Source organism: Carettochelys insculpta, chromosome 1 (genome assembly GCF_033958435.1).
Source record: "Carettochelys insculpta isolate YL-2023 chromosome 1, ASM3395843v1, whole genome shotgun sequence".
NCBI lineage: Eukaryota > Metazoa > Chordata > Testudines > Carettochelyidae > Carettochelys > Carettochelys insculpta.
Genome location: NC_134137.1, coordinates 232,893,278 through 232,910,652, shown reverse-complemented (window position 1 = coordinate 232,910,652; position 17,375 = coordinate 232,893,278). Strand labels below are relative to the sequence as shown.

The following is a 17,375-nucleotide window of genomic DNA, read 5'->3' as shown; positions in this document are numbered from 1 at the left end:
TTTAGCTTAATAACATCACTGGAGCACACAGGGGGGTTTCATCTACTCCTGAGTAACCTGGGAAGTAAAGAGGGTCAAGTTACCTCTCTAGAAAACTATACCCATAGCAGTTGGCCAGTGAGATTATAAAAGATGAACAAATTAGTCCTTGCAGCTGTGAAAATCTGATTTCTAAAGGTTATAGAAAGAAGATTTGTTTCCATCAGACTTTGGTTCACCAAGCTGGGCTTCCTGGTCCAATTCACTGCTGTTCACTTTCCCACAACAGGAAGCGAAGAGCACAGGTACCGCTCTGGTGGGACTCCAGAACAGGGTTTCTCAGAACTGCTCCTGCCCCAGAATGGCCAGTAGAAGCTCTTACTGCCCTTTACATACTGCCTTGGGAATGATAAATAGACTGGGTTTCCTTACAGACCTGACTGTGTATGAGAGGGAGGGTACAGCTGGTCGCTTAGGAAACAGGTCACATGCTGGCCATTCACACCTGTCTGTGAGGATAGTGGGTGAAATCCTGCCTCTCGTTTCATCCCCTTGCACCGTTCCAAAGTAGTCCTGTGCAAGGATTGGAATAGTATGTGTGTGATGTTGATGTAGGGCGACATTTGCCCAGCTCTGCATTCCATGGGACCCTGCACCCAATGCTGATTCATCAGACTTGAGGCTTGGAAATAAACTACTTATTCCCATTCATTGTTTCCTATCTTTTACCTGGAGTACCTGGTGCTCAAGATCATCTAATAACTTTTAATTTAATGTAATGCCAAGCCTTTTGCTATCACCCTGACTTCCTTTACAAACTCCCTGCCCCAACGTTAAACATTTTTAGCAACACAGAACTCATCACATTTCACACTGAAGCTCTGGCTCCTGGGTGCTGGGCACTCATTATTTTATTTCTGTGGGTGTTTGAGCCCTGGGGCATCCAAGGAATTGGTTCCTATTGACCACACAGCTGACAATATTTGTTCTCTGTCCAGCAGCCCTTAGCCCAACCCGCAATACTGAGAAATAGCACTTTGCAATTATCATATTTTGCGGGTTCAGTCTCCATCTCCCCAGGGAGCCTCCTTATGTACCTTGTAAGAAAGCATCCTTCCTTGAATAGACTTCACAAAGGAATTAATATCAAAAAAACAAAATTTCACGATGAAGAAATATTCAAAATAAGAAAGCAGAATAAGCTTCAGACAGTCTGGTCAATGAGAAATTACAGGGACAATCACAGGCCCTGTCTCAGTCTCTCTTATGTTTCTTGCAATTACATGAAAGCCCACTAGAAAAGCTGAGAGAACCAGATCCATGGCAGGGACTGTCCTGGTGCCCTCTTGCCCAGGGAGCATTTTGAAGAGAAAAAGTTTAACCAGACAGCATTTACATCCTCACGGGGTATGTGATGATATTCTTACACTGATGTCTCAGGGACACCAGCTTCAACGTCATCATAACCCAGGTCTTCAGGAGGTAGGGGTGTGCCGACTCTCTCTGTCCTGGAGGCCCCTTCAATTCTTAAGGAGTGCAGACTCCAATCTGAAAATATCAAAGGAAGCACAATACAGCCAACGTATCTGTTTTAAACCCACATGCACTTACTTAACTTGGGAGCAGTCTATAATCTGGGCTGTGAATTTTCCCTGTTTCTCTCATTAGGACCCTGATAATTTTAGTCAACGATGCCACTCTGTTCCACAAAGAAAACATCTGGGATCAGACTTTCTCCAAGCTGTGACCTGTCTGGTGCAGGGGCATCATGAAGATGTTGATCACCTGTATTGACTCCGTGGGTGTTCCAGGGCTAGAAACCTTAGCAGGTGCTCAGCACCTTCTGGCAATCGTTTCCTCCTCACCCCAGCGCCTCTCAACCACCCGTGACCCTGCTGATCAGCTCATCCCAACTTGCCGTAATCAGCTGCTTTGTGGCATTTGGATACTCTGGGGGTGGGGGGAAGGAGCACAAATGGGGCACGCTCAGGAGGATGGGTGAAGAGGCAGGGTGGGGTGGAATGTGGGTGGGTGGAAGCAAGGTGGGGCAAGGGCTTGGGAGAAGGAGTAGGATGGGGCACAACTGGGGGAATCAGGCATCCCCCGGCGAAAGGGGAAGTTGGTGGCTTTGATACCACTGACTTTGTGATGCCTCCCTAAAGCTTCAGCATGGGCAGCTCTAAGTCCTGATCGCTGCCACAGTCCCGAAAGGGGCACGTGCCAAGTGAGGTCTGCCAGGGAGGAGCAGTGCAGGTCTCCTACCCCAGGGGACGTGCAAGGGAAGGGAAAGGCACCCGAAAGTGGATGATGTCACAGAGCTTGTCCTGACGCAATACACATGTGCACACTATCCTCAGCAGGTATCAGACGATGTGCGTTTCGTCCCCACCCACTTTCCCCTGAGGTGCAAAGTGGGAGCTCAGTCCTCAGCCCCAGACTGGGATCTGCTCTGGTACAACTCGAATGGAGACATTCCGTATTGAAGAGAACGATTTCAAACCTGCTACAAGGCCACTAACTAATCCCACCACAGGGACCTTCTCTTCCCATTACCACCCAAGGAACCGACACCTTGTTTGGGGGAAGACACACAAGCCCTGATCCTGCGAACACTGAAGTCGGCACCAGGGTGCAGTGTGTGGGGTCTATAGCGATCCCCAGAATTGGCTTAGCTCTCCCCAAAGCCATGCAGTAGCAGCTGCTGCTCTCCAGCTGACTAGCTCTGAAGGCAGAATGAGCAGAGTGGCAGCTTCTGTCTGGGTAGGCCATTGAGGCATCTGAGGGCAGCCTCCTGACCATGTCCCTCCCTCTGGGATGTGCTACCCAGAGCAAGTGGATGGTCCGGGTCTCCCTTCACTAGGCTCCTGGGCCCAGCCTGCCATGGTTGCTGCTCCCTGCGGGCTCGGCCAGCTCTGGAGCTGGGTGCCCCTGCCAGAGTATCTCTTACTCTTTATGATTAGCCAGTGCCTAACACTGCCTGATTCTAGCTTCCAACTTGTGACCTGGCTGGAGGATGGGGTCACAGAGGGCAGGGCTGTGGAGATGGGAGGGCCCTCAAGGTCAGTAGCGGCCCAGCCTCCCAGTTTCCTGTTCGGCCCACCTCAGCCTGCCACCAGGAAGAGGCTGGTGCCATCCTGGAGTCAGTGAGATAGTCATGTGAGCAGAGTGACAAATAGACTCCAGCCTTTGCAGGTTTGGGACCATATATAGGAATCATCACAGATTTCAATTCATTTAATAATGTTTAGGGAACATCATACAGCTGAGGAGGTCAATTTAACAATAGCTGATTTTCAGAGTCGTGACAGGAACCTCTAGTGTCCAGTAGAGGCTGTCCCTGGTTACTTGCTCCTTGCAGAGATACCATTTAACAGCCCCATAACTAGAGTTTTACATGGAGATCAAATTTGTACCTGCATCTGCATCTGCAAAAATGAGTCACAGATATCTGCACTGACATCTGCAGACGCAGATATCAATCCACAGATTTGCAGGGCTCTGCAAATAACCCCTTCTAGAATTTCTATCTCAAATGCATCTGTGCACAGTGTCAGGGCAAGAGACTCCTCGCAACCATCATTTTGATCAGGGCTGCTTCCTTGCTGAATAATTCACATTCCCACCCAGAACTGGTTCACGTGGGTCAGTAGGAAGCCGACTTCTCAGCACCACCAACCCAAAGTGTTGAGAAATCAGGAGACAGCACTCAAATATCATGAGATTAGCTTCAAAGTCTTGAGATTTAAAATAAATCATTTTGGTTTCTGTTTGTCTTCTGGTTCCTGAGCCTTGACGTTAAAGTTGGTTCATGATTTGAAGCTTCTTTCTGCAGCTTCCTTTTGTAGAGTGAGAGCTGAGCTTCCATTTCAGTATCTATATCTCGGAGCTGCATCTTTTCCCAGATATCAGCTACGTCTACACTAGAAATCTAAGCTGATCTATGTTAGATCACTTTCTGAGCCAGCAGTAATTATTGTGATTGATCATGTCTGCACTGTCCTCCTTTTGCCTGTGGTGCACACTCTCACCAGGAGCTCTTCCGCTCACTTAAGCAAGGTGGTGTTGGAGCCTGAGAGCCTCGGCACTCAGTTCCCCTCCCCAGCTCCCTGCTTCCATCCACTGAGAGCATGGCTGCCCGTTGCCCAAAACCAGCCCAGCTGGGAGAGGGAAGGCAGCCAAGTGAAGCCTGTCTGGAAAAAAGCCTGAGCAAGACTAGGCTTTAGCTGGAAACCCCCTCCCCTCCACTCCCACCCCAAACAGTTTTCTTGTCAATTTCACAGCTCTAGCAGGGAGCCATGAATTTGAGCAGGACACCCAAGAGCTGATGCAAGTAAGACACTATTTGTACAGAAACGCGGTGCCTAACTCGGTAGTGAAACAAGCGATCATGACGCAAGAATTGTAGCAGCTTTTCCCCACTCACCTCTCTGTGAATCCCTCTTCTTGTCATTCACCCCAGTGACCCCAGCAACCTCCTGGGTATTCTGCCCTGAACTCCAGTTATCCTCAGGGTCAGAAATGTCTCTAACATCGTCATAACCATTGGCTGGGACATCTCCATCCTGAGCAGGAGCCTCTGAAACAGAAACAGGAATTAATGGTGATAAGAAGAGACTGTCCACTGACTAGAGACATAATTTACCCATTACACACCTTGTAGGAAGAGCCCTGAAGTACTGACACTTCCAGGGTGATAAGAAATCAAAAGTCCCCCCTTTTCTTCCTGCCATCTCAGTGCCAGAGGAATTTTACACAGATCACATTTATCTAACATATTAAGGACTTGAGGTATCTAAATTGCTGGAAGGAGCCTCAGAAACTCATGGATATGTGGGAGATCTGTAAGGAGGCAGCAAGGATGGGGATTTACTGTCTAGGCTAAAGGAAGATTTCCCCACTCCATTTTGTTATTGTACTAATTACATAGTTTGTAACAGATAAATGGAGAACTGGGCAAATTTTTTCTTTCTTCCACTTCCTAAATTTTTTACTATTGTGAAAATCTAGTTTGATCCATTTCCCTGAACTAGTCTGGCCCATATAGTACCCTTGAGCTGCACCATCAGGCTGGGGCAACAGATGGGTCTGTGAGTGAAATAGGTACATTTCTTCACCTGTCACTATATGTGGGAAGCTCACAGCTAGATCAGTAGACTCGACACAGGCAAGGAAGGTTGAGAGGGAACATTACTGCCAAGCAGAAGGTTGTGCTGAGAGAGATCTACCCCCTAACGTTGCGAGTAATGTCAGTGCGTGTGAAAGTGAGTGCCAGGAACAGAGACTGGAGTTGTTCAGCACTGGCTGGAGCTGAACAAGCTTCTTCTGGAGTCACACTGTTTAGCTAATATGACTATTCCGATCTGCAGTACCACAAGCTTTACAGCTTCTTGCTTCCCTGAGTGTATCTCTGCACTTACTGTCTGCATGCGTAGCCATGCTGTATAGGAAAACAGTTTGTCAAACAGCTGCTTGCAGAAGGCTTGATCCTGTAATAAGCCTGGCACCCTGAGCTCCTGCTGACTGCAGCAGGACCAAGGATGCTTCGCAATTTGCAAGAGCAAACCCACAGTGCACAATTTTTCCATCAACAAAGACAATTACAGGTTAACCCCTCTAGTCCAGCAACATCCTTAATCCTTTTAGTTGGCCAAACAATGGGTGTGGCCAAACTTCCTATCAGCCTATAAAGTACGTTTACAGCCACCAGTCCTGGCTCTCAGTGTTCTGTGCTGTTCTTTAGCTGTAATTTACCCCCACATGTCTTCTAACAGCCCAGTAAGCAGTGGAAGTGTTAGTAATGCAGCTAAACAATATTAACCTCCTGTGGTCCAGCAACTTCTCTCATTTGGCACTAGTAAGGTCCCAAGGCCGCCAGACTACAGAGGTTCAACCTGTCTTATTTTTTTCCTGGGCTAATGCTCCTCCCAGGAGACAGATTCTTTCCTAACCTTTGTCATCTGAAGTCAGGGGGGCATCACTCAACACAGGCTCCTCCACGTCTTCATAACCCAACTGAGAACCAGCTGGGGAAGCTCCTTCTGGAACAGCAAAAAACACACTCAGCTTTCCTGGAACACACCCAGTTTCCCAGCAGGTTTCGAGCTCCCCATTAACTGACTGTTGCATAGGAGCTCAGGCTGTTTTTCTGGGCTTTTGTAGAAGCCATCACAGGAGAATCAAGGAGAAGAGGGAAAATCCTGGAAATACTGTGATCTAGGGATTGTGCCACCTTTACTTTCACATGAATATCTAGGGGCTCAGCCCTTCCCCACTGAATCCAACAGCAAGGTTTTTGTGCCTTTCGGTGGGATAAGGTTCTGTGTTGGTCCTGACCTGCAGCTGGACACTCCAGAAGACAGAAGCAGCCACACCAAAACTAACCTTTGTGAATACCGCTGAACTCTATAAACTTTGTTTAAACTCTTAGCTTAGAGGGGTTATATTGTGATTATGGCTTGTGTTCACACCAAGGAAGCAGCTGGGTAAATCACAGGCACAGATTATGGGGTGTATTTAATGGAAAGCACCAAATGTGAAATTCAGATTTTTCCATGCCAAATGAATATTCCTGGGCTCCGTTATTTGCACCTTCTCCCCTGGGGCAGGACAATATGAACTCGCACGTGAAGGAACAGGAACTGCTCACAAGTTTCCATCACAGGGTTTGCTGGAAATCTTTGAAAGCAGTTAAATCTGATCCTATCAGAATGAATCCACTCAGTGCTGGCCCAAGAAACAGAATGCAGGAAAGGGATGGAGGGAAATCCTTTACATGACATTCCTAGGAATTAATTTCTCCATCCAGCTTTGGTTCCTTGTCTTTGTATGACCCCTTTACCTTGTTCCGATCTGGGATTGGTTTCCCCATCGCTGTCCCCATTATAATACTGCTGTTTTGTCACTGAATCCGCCGCACTAGAGTCTGGAGAGACAACAAACAAGTGAGAGCTGTTAAACTGACCACTTGCTGATGATACTAGAGTAGGATTTCCAGTGCCAGTATATTCCAGGCATGGTCAAAGAGGGGCTTTTTTACAGTTGAAGTGCAGCTAGGAGAGAAACTATAGTCCAGTGCGCTTTGTGACTAGAATTCCTATTTACAGAAAGTCTTTTAAAAAACCATGCAAATCACTGAAAGAATTTCAAAACCAATTTTTGCTCCGTCTGACTGGTGCTGGTCATACAAGTGTGAGAGCCATAGAAAATTTCTCACACGTGTATTTTATCAGAAAGCTGCATCATTTAGCAGTCAAACTTTTTGCTGTGTGGACATTGGAGGCTAACAGACAATTCCTCATTTCAATAGGTTTTGATATAAGTGTTTCCTGGATAACAAGGATGTTTTCAGATTGTGGGTAACACTGGTACAAGAAAAAAAATCAAAGTGTGAAGTCATTATCGGAGGAAGATTTTGCATTCACTGTTAACATGCAAACCCAGGGATGCCTTATCTGCAGTGCATCACTTGCACACTACCAAGTGAGCAACCTGAAATGACATTACATTAAAATTCATTATGATTTTTTTCTTAAACACCTTTCTGAATTAGAATTACGGGAAAAAAAACACGTCAGTCACATGAAAATCAGGCCTAAATGGTCAAGAGTCACTATTGTCAGTGTTCAGTAAAGAAACTGACACAGCGACCAAAGCTAGTTTTGTAAGGGCTTGGAACACTGCATATGCTCTCTCATGTGAACCACTGTGCAGTGCAAATGGTTGGTTTGTACTTTTGTATAGCTCAGTTTTAAGTAAAATAAAATCCTTGTTTTAACTCTTGTGACTGAGTCAGGCCAGATGGCAGCAGGAGAGGGGTAGTAGTGGAAGGAAAGTATATTAGCCCCACATTTGTTTCCCACTTGCAAGAGGTCCAGAAAAAGAAGTGCAGCTAAGGCTTTCGAAAGCCAAATGCTGACTAAAATCAGAAGGTGGCTCTCATAGACAGGCAGACCTGAGCAGCTGAAAAGGAGGGCATCATGCAGAGAAATATCTGAGCCCAAACCCCATTCGAATGCCTCCAAATTGGCAGAGGCGGCAGAGACTGGTCCTCCAGAATGCAGGCAGATTAGTGCTGGAAAGGACAATTTTGGACAAGACCAAGCCAAAGACTCAAGGTATGATGACAATAAGGAAGGAGGTGACAGGGACCAGACCCTATTTTATTAAAAGGGACCTTCAATACTGGGTTTGCACCAGTCTGGGGAGTCGAAGCGACAGCAGCTCCTAGTACTTCAAAAGCACCAGAAAGCTGTATTAATCCTTGCTCAGACTCATATTTTTGGGGAGGCATGAGGGGGGAGGGGCAAAACTTTAGCATGAGTCCTACAAAGTTTCTTCTGTCCTGGAGTGCACAAAGATGAGCAGAGGTATCTGAGTGTCAACTGCACAGCCCATTTAGTACTCCTTCCTGTCATAAAGGCCCCGTTTGAGCATAAGGCCACAGTGGGATCCCTGGAGAAGATGAGCTGGGACCACCAAAATATACTTGTAGTCCTGGACCATGCAAATTGGTATCCAGAAGCCATTCCCCGGTGAAACACACCCTCTAAAACAATAGCCGAAGCACTGGTGGAAATTTTTGCCCCACTGGAGCAGCCAAAGGAACTCCATTTATATGAAACTTAATAAAGGACCTATGTGCCCTGCTCTAAACAAATACCACGAGGCTCTCAACTGATCATCCACAAACAGATGGGCTGGTTGAAAAGTTCAGCTGAACTCTCAAATCTATGACAAGGAATGTAGTAAGTAGGGAAGGGAAGGAGCGGGTTATTCTACTGCCTTACCTTATGCTTGCCTTGGGTGCCTCAGGGCTTGGCCGGCTTTTCTCCCTTTTAATTATTATATGGGAGCCTCTCCCATGGCATACGAGATATTGCCAGAGAGATCTGGGAGGAGGAAACCAACATGGGGAAAGATAGACAAATGCATATGTTCTGCAGATGTGAGAACAGATAGCCTGAAAAACCCCAGCCAGTCCTATGGGAACATCTGGAAGAGGGGCAGGAGGCCCAGTAAAACCATTAAAACTGCCAGGCAAAAGCTCAGCAGTTCCAACCAGGGAATCGGGTGATGGTATTATTTATTACCCATGGCAGAAAGCAAACTCTTGGCCCAAAGGCAAGGTCTATAAGAGTTGGTGGAACCTGTGGGGGAAGTAAACTACAAGGTATGGTAGCTGGGATGCTGGAAACAAATTTGTCACATTAATCTTTTGAAACCTTGGCAACCCCAAGAAGCACGTGTAGTTGTCTAGAGGCCCTGGTCCAGAGAGACAGCCTGCACCAGCTGATGATGATATCCCTTGATTTAACACTAAACCAAAAGAACAAGGTGTCTCAGATGATCAACCAGTACCAGCTTGTGTTCTTACTGAAGCAGGATGAACAACTGAGCCGTATCACCACATTTTCAGAAATCCGTGGGCCAAGGTAACACTAAGGCCATACAAGGTCCCAGCAGCAATGAGGGAAGAAATCAAGGCCAATCTAAAGAGAATATTGGAACTGGGAATCATTAAGGAGACCCACAATGATGGTCCAGCCTGACTGTGTTGGCGCCTAAACTCGATGGCACCCCTAGACTTCACAAACGACTAATGATTTCCGCTGGCTGAACGAGGTACCTAAATTTGACACATACCCCATGTTCTGCATTGCTGAGTTAGTTGACTGCCTGTTCAATGTCCATTTTCTAACCCTCGATTTAACAAATGGATCCTGGCAAATCCCCTCGGTCAGTGAGGAAAAATTAAAAACTGTGTTTTCTTGTGCTTGGGCCAGTATAGTCTTCTCCATTTCAGACTGCATGGGGCACCTTCCACCTTCCAGCTTCTCATGGATAAGCTCCTGTGCCCCGCTACCAGCTATGGGAGATCACTTGGAAAAGGTGGAAGTGGAACTGGATACCCTAATGTGGGCCATCCTTACAGCCAAGCTGGACGCATGTGCTATGGGGCTAGCTGAAGCTAAATACCTTCACTAAGTCATCGGAAGGGACATGGTCAATCCTCGACTGAACAAGCCTGAGGCTATTCAAAATTGGCCCTGGTTCAATTGGGAAAAAGGAAATCCAAACATTCCTGGTTATGGTAGGACACTACCAATGACTCATCTCCCACTTTGCCCCCAGAGCATATCTCCCAGCATCTCTGATAAAAGCCTGGAATCGTGGTATGGCTAAGTGGACTGATGCAGTGGAGAAAGCATTCACAGATCTGTGACTAGCCCTCTGCAGTAATCCTGTGCCTATTGCTCCATTTTTAACAAAGAATTAATTCTCAGACAGACATATCCAAGGTGGGATTGGTAGCTGTCCCATCATAGATGGCCAGGGACAAAGAACACCTGGTCCTCTACCTTCACAGGAAACTCCTGCTGAGAGAACAGAAATATGTAGCAGTCAAAGGGGAATGCCTCCCCATTAAGTGGGGCATGGAAATGCTGTGTTACTACCTCCTGGGCCAACAATTTATCCTTGTGAACAACTATGCACTCCTTCAGTGGATACAGAGCACCAAAGAGAAGAATACAAGGGTAACCAGGTGGTCCCTGTCCCTGCAACTTTTCCATTTCCTCATACAACACCAACCCAAAAGCTGTCATAGCAACGCAGATGGTCTGTGGTGGGTACCTTTCCCAACCCCATGGTGTTGAGCCGTATGGTAAGGGGATATCTGATAGAGTCAGGCCAGAAGGCAGCAGGAGAGTGGCAGAAGGAAAGTGCATTAGCTCCAGATTAAATAGGTTTCTTCTCCTGTGATCAAATAAAAAGGGCTAATCCAGAACAATCAGAGGTTTTCCAGGACTAATTAAGACAGGCTAATCAAGACACCTGGAGCCAATTAAGAACTTGCTGGTACTGTTTAAAAGAACCTTTCCACTAGCTCACTGAGTGCAAAGAGCAGGGGACAGAAGTCTCTGTGGAGGGTCTGGGAGGGACAAATGCCGTCATGTACCAGGACAAAAAGCCTGCAGTAAAGGAGGTGCCGGGAAGGGCTGCGGATAATTGTAGCTGTCATGCAGCTGATACTGGGAATATTATAGACAGGTGCTGTCAGGGTTCCTGAGATGTAACCCAGATATGAGGGTAGGCCTGGGTTCCCCCCGACCCCCATTCCCTAATCTCCTATATGCCATGACAGAGAGAAAGTTGATTCAGAGAGTGGGACACACCACAGGGGAAGGACTAATTTGGAAAAGTGCAGGGAAAGGCAAGGGCAAGTTTGTGATCCCCGGGAAGGTGTCTAAACTGAAGACTGCCATGAGCCTGAGAGACAAACGCTCCGCCTGAAAGCACAGGAGCCACAAAGGTGAAGAAAGCTTTGTCACACTATACAATGCAGCTCAAAAGACAAGCTTGTGGGAACTTAACTCTGGGATACAGCCCCAGAGCAAAGTTACTGGGACCTTTTAACCCTGCAGGACCAGACAGTGCAGAAGCCAGAGCACAGATGACAAAACCCTGACTGGCCATGAGGAGATGTCTATCTGTTTTAACAGAAGAGGAGAGTAAAATGCTTGCTCTGTGTACTCTGTTGATTTGTTGCTAAGTATTACAATGTCCTGAGTCCACCAAGAATAGGTGTTAGCGCTGAGCACTCAGAAGGGTAAAGTTGGGTTTCTTATGCTCTGAGTACCACGAGGATGGGTAGTGGTGGAAGACCCATATTGTGCCCCAAGAACTTACGAGGCAGAGTAGGCACAGAAACATAAGTTGTATGGATAACACCACTTCTTAAAACAAAACACTCCCCCTCCTCCACCTTGTTGATCAATTGGGCCACACCCCTGCTCGGACCACAACGTGTAGCCAATGGGAAATGCTCAGAGAGCTGTGCAAACTCCCAGACTGAGAGCAGCATGCTCCCAGCTGATCAACATTGCATCAAAATGGTACAAAGGGCCATGGCTCAAGTTACCCCCATCTCCTGGGCTGATCTCTGATCCCAGCAGCTGTGGTGGGTGAGGAGCACAAAACATCCCCTGCTCCAGCAGTTTTCAAATGACGCCATAGCCTGGTACCAAGAGCAGTCACTTCCCGCCCCACCTTAGTTCCACTCCAAGGCCGCAGGATGTTCAACTGGGACTGCTGGTTGTGTGACTAGGGCCGAGGTGGGGAAGGGGCTCACACAAAGGCAGATTTCCATTTTGTGGGGTCCTGGGGCAGAGAAAGTGAGGGCCCCTCCCGACTTCTTATACCTGCCGTCCCCTGCCCACCTCCTGGTGCCCCTGCTGGGAAACAGGGTCAGGATGGAGGGCTGCCATGGTTTCCTGACTGGAGCATTGAGCAGGCACTCTCAGTGAGGCTCGCCCGCATTCCACAACCCTGCACCACAGTGCGAGTGGCTGACAAAGTTGGTAAGGGCATGGGCTAACTCTATTTTCTGGGACCCCCTCAATTGTTCAGGGCCCCTGGGCACACAGCTTGTTGGCCGTCTGGGTAATCTGTTACTGCATTTACATGACTCCACGAACTGGTTTCTCCATAGACCCAGACTCCACAGCAGTCAATAGTTCAGGGGGCAGGTGGCTGAGGAAATCTAGCTGTAGATCATGGTCTTAAGATGGAAATAAAACTATTTCCAAAAATAAGAGCCCCACAGACCTGCACGACTCAACTTCTGTTTCTCTCTCATCAGGTTATAATCAATGTCCTCATACACGGGATCTGAGGATATTGTGGCACCTGGAAGACAAAAATAAAAGAACAGAGTTTGCCCAGGGTGATACAAGTGACAGCTGGGAATCCCAATTAGATCATCCAGCCCCACAACCTGACGTCAGTGCAGGACTAAGGAAAAAAAATGTATGTTCCCAGTGCTTTGTCCAGCCTAAATTTCAATTGGCAGGAGACGGAGACCATGGCTACTTCACGGTCCCAAGTCTCTGTTCATAGTTAGTCTGAAATATACCTCTATACGTTAATCTCATTACTCCTTTTACTCTCCCTGGTATTATCTGAAATAATTACTCTCCCAAACGGGCGTTTACAGCTCTTCGCACAAAAGCACTTGCAGGTATATACTTCGTGCTTGTATGCATAATACCCACAGTCCCTAGCCAGTAACTAGCCAAAGTTTTTGCAATTGTTTAAAAAACAAGTGAAACTAACAAATCCTGGAATTGTCTTTGATTTTTGGCGATTATCACCCAAACTCTTTCCCAGCATTTCTTCTTCAAATCCTCCCTTCTCCTGAATCTCTCTCTTCAGTGTCCTCCTTCACACTCTCTTTCTTGTACTTTCCCAAATGTGATCTGTCTTTCGGGCCAATATTTACAGTCCCTCTCATCCTCTATATGTTATTTCTGTGTCACCACTGCCCTCAAATGCATCAAGTTAGTATCATCTAAAAGTGTTATGTTCTCTTGGTCATTTCTACAGCCAGATCATCTATGATACTAGAGGTTGAACATCTCTAATCTTGTACCCTCCGGGGCCTGACCAGTGTCAGATGAGATAATTTGCTAGACCCCAGGAGGACAATATTGTCCACATCTAGCAGCATTACCAACACTTTCACTGCTTACTGGGCTGTTGGAAGACATCTCGGGGTAAATTACAGCTAAATAACAGCACAGAACACTGAGAGCCAAGACCCGGGGCTGGAAACAAATTTTATGGGACTGTGCGAAACCTGACCACGCCCATGATAAGTGGTCCACCCGGCTAATTAAAATCATGCCGGGTTACGGATGTTGCCAGATGAGAAAAGTCTGCATTAGAGAGGTTCAGCCTGTGTTATATAAGACTGGATTAAGCACGGATTTGAGGTCCCCGTACAGTTCTGCCCATGCTCCTCTCCTCAGCTACAGCTTCCGCAGGAGCATTTCACAAAGTGACCCCCCTCAGGACTCACCTCTGCGCTGGGCCCTGGCCCTTTGCACCTGCATGCCCAGAATGATTATGAGCACACAAAGCAGGACCCCCAGGATAATGCAGATGATGACAGGCACCGTTACTCTCCCACTCTCGCTTGGACGGTGGCTGGGAAGATCTGGAAGGAAATGGGTAATAGGGAGACGTTATCCTGTCGAAGTCAGGGGAACCCAGAGGAGCTCCCCAGTCTCTTACTGAACCACGACGAAGCAAAGTAACCAGCTGGGATGTGGGGGTGGGGGTGGGGCCTGCGCATCGCCCACAGGCTGCTGTTTAAATCATGGCCCTGCAGGTGTTCTCAGCTCGAGCCAAAGGGCAACAACTGACCTGCTCAGCACCCCCTGCGACTCCCACTGGAGAGTCACTCACCCCTTAGATTTCACACTCTGTGTAATGCAGCTCATTCGCTCAGGCTGGGGGGTTCCAGCTAATCGCTCTCTGACCCTGGCTCCAGGACAATTTAACCCTCCATTTGGCAGAGAATGTTACCTGTTTTAGCCAGCGCAGCTGTCGTCAACGTCACACCTGCAAGGGGAAAAGGCAGGAGAGTTGGAGTGTGGGCGAGGAGATGAGCCATTAACGTGATTGTTCATTTTAGTCCCCGTGTGCCTCTGCACATCACCTTCATTTCACCCATTATCCCATTATCCCTTCCTCAGAGCAACACAGGCTCAATGGCCTCGCCTGTGCTGGGTAAAGGAAGCAACGTGATCCGATGTCACAGCACGTCCAAATCAAAAACGGTTCCATCCCATCCCATCCATTGTCTACCTCCATGAAAGAAAAAGGAGGCCTGGTCGATAGGTTTGCTCTGTCAGCTGCTCTGACAACTGCTCTCCCTTAAAACTTATATAATGAAGTCGAAACATCTCCTGTCACTCACCCGAGCAATTCACAGCAGCATCCTCCCGATGACCACAGATGCTCGCACCCCAGGGCATGGCAGGACAGTCCCAGAGAGACAACTCTGTCCCTTTGCAGTTCACTTTCTCCACCCAGATGGGACCAGTCCCCGCACCGAATGAAGCCTTGCCTGGAGCAGACACGGCAGCGCCACAGCCCAATTGTTTACACACAACGTGAGCATCCACCATGTCCCAGGAGTCATCACAAACTGTTCCCCACGAGCCATGGTACCAAACCTCCACTCTGCCCGAGCACCTGTCCTCTCCTCCCACGAGGCGCAGCTTCTCCTGGTCTGGAAATGCAGAAACCTCACATGTTAGTGAGACAGCTGGGAAAGTCTTTAGGGACTGAGGAGGAGACACAAAGAGACAGAGATACCTGTGCAGCTTGTAGAGTTTGGGCATTCAGCAAAAGATATCCCTTTCTTTCCTATGGAGATAAAACGGGGAAGTGAATTGACGACACAGCATATGTACATAAAGACAGAGCAGGGTTTGTAGGTATTTCAAACCTGTAATACCAACACTATAAATTGGCTTAAAGTTAAATCTGAGCACTTAGAATAATTAGGGCCCTGCAAATCAATGAGTGTGTGCAGATGTGGACGTGGGTGTCGGCAGCTCATTTTTGCGGACACAAATGCGGATGTGGATACAAATTTTGGATCTAGAACCCTGCAAACGTGTGGATATCTGCTTTGCATCCACAGATGTGGATACAGATATCCAAGGATCATTTTTGCAGATGACGATGCAGATCTCAATTTTGTATTCCTGCGGTTCACTGTGACCAGTTGGCTATTTTCATGATCCTCTGGATTCGTGAGACTGTGATCAGTTCCCTGCTGACATGCATTTGTCTTTATGTAGTTGGCAGGATAGTATATCTAGGGGTTTCTATGGCACAGCTCTCTATGTCAGTATAGACACAGGGGGCAAGGGAGCTTAGTGCAGGTAATCCATATCCCCCAGCCCAGCAGTGCCGACAGCCGCCGCGGAGCATGGTGGGAGGGGCGCCTGGCTCTGTACTCAGGAAGCGGCAGGGCCAAATGCAGTCAGCCCTCAGCACCGCCCAGACCTTAGTGTTGCTTCCTACACACTCACACACACACACACACACACAGAGCTGCATGCAGTGGGAGCAGCACTGCTGGGACACTTCCAAGGGTCCCAGAGTTGTGGCCATTGCCACAGCCAAAGTCGCTGTGGCAGCATCCAGGCCTGGGGATAACTGCCCCCAAACCTGCCATTAGCAGCTCTGCCCAAACCTAATGCTATTGACATGATTAATGATATCACTCAGGAGTGTGGATTTTTCACATCCTGCACAAATTCAGTGGGATGACATCATTTTTTAGCGTGGACCAGCCTGGAGTCTCCACTCAGGCAACATTCCTGAATCCCTGCATGGAGACTGGACTGTAAGAGACACAGGAACTGAAACACACCCTTTTTGCTGCGAGAACCAGTTAAAGAGGAATTTTAATATCCAGAAGGGGCTGCATAGGAGCTCCAGGTCTGTGTGTTCCCATGCTCTTAGGCAGTGTATTGGTCCTGGTGATGGTCCTAGACCAGGACTTAGACCTGTTTTCTTTTAAGACCTGTGTCTGCGCCCTCAATCTCTTGTGACACCTTGGGCGAGTTACTTGAGCCCCACATGCATCTGCTTCTCCTCCCACGTGTCCCGTCTGTCACCGCTGTAAACTGGTGTAGCCGGCCATGGCTCACCACCACTGATCCCTCTGCTGGTCCGTCTGGGAATTCCTTCTTCAGTCTCAGCACACCCTCTGCTGGCTGCGACTTTCTTGCCCGTTACTGACCTCCATTTAAAGTCCCCACCACCTTGTGTCAGGCTCCGTGTTCCTCCCGGACTGCAGTACCCCGTACGCTGGGTACTGCCCTTCCGGTGGCAGCCACACCTGGTCTTCTCCCTCCCTGGGGGAACCCAGTTACCTTGTTTCAGTGACCCCCTGTCATTCATCATCTGGCCTCTCCCCACAGAGACAAACTGCACTCTGGACTGGGAACTCATTATTGGCAGTCGGTGGGGCGGGGAGAGGTTGGACCTCCTGCCTATTCTTCCCCTGACTTCTCCTCTGCTGCCCTTGCACTTTCATGGGCCCCTGTGGCTGAGCCTCACTCTGGGGTTTGTTCAGGCCAGAGCCTCCCTGGCTCGCACTGCCTTTCCAGCAAATCTCCGTCCACGGTATCCCTGCAAGTAGGCAACTCCGTCCCTCTCCTGCTGGTGTGAGAGTGAGCTCTGTCTGTCCAGGAGCTCTTCCTATCGGGTCCTGATTGGCTCCCTTCAGCCTTTTTCTGATTGTCTCCTGGCCCCAGCTTTCTCTCAGGGCTGTTTTAATGCTTTATCACACAAGGTGGGGGACCACCCGGTTACAACTTTTTATATCAATGTCTCTCTCAAGTCTGTGTTTATACGGGGCCTTTGGAGACTTTAGGTGTTACAGTAATATAAATAATACTTCAGATATGGATCTATTGAACCTGACAGCCCAGACCTCTGATTATTATCCCCAGGAAATTGTTTAACCATAAAGACACAACACTGATGTTCTTCACTGGATGACTCTCAATGGATCTCCCCAGGAGACTGAT

The 17,375-nt window shown here is 48.1% G+C and overlaps 1 protein-coding gene across 1 annotated transcript in view; it reads right to left on the bottom strand.

The window, feature by feature from the left end:
• Positions 1-1,402: 1,402 nt before the first annotated feature.
• LOC142012778 (scavenger receptor cysteine-rich type 1 protein M130-like) overlaps positions 1,403-17,375 on the bottom strand; it is a 31,920-nt gene continuing 15,947 nt past the window's right edge. The window contains exons 7-16 of the mRNA XM_074993595.1: positions 15,142-15,192; positions 14,741-15,055; positions 14,347-14,382; positions 13,838-13,975; positions 12,586-12,666; positions 10,862-10,868; positions 6,818-6,894; positions 5,928-6,017; positions 4,403-4,555; positions 1,403-1,527 (exon numbers count right to left, since the gene is read on the bottom strand). Coding sequence (XP_074849696.1) covers positions 1,403-1,527; positions 4,403-4,555; positions 5,928-6,017; positions 6,818-6,894; positions 10,862-10,868; positions 12,586-12,666; positions 13,838-13,975; positions 14,347-14,382; positions 14,741-15,055; positions 15,142-15,192 — 1,073 coding nt within the window. The remainder of the gene's footprint in view (positions 1,528-4,402; positions 4,556-5,927; positions 6,018-6,817; positions 6,895-10,861; positions 10,869-12,585; positions 12,667-13,837; positions 13,976-14,346; positions 14,383-14,740; positions 15,056-15,141; positions 15,193-17,375) is intronic.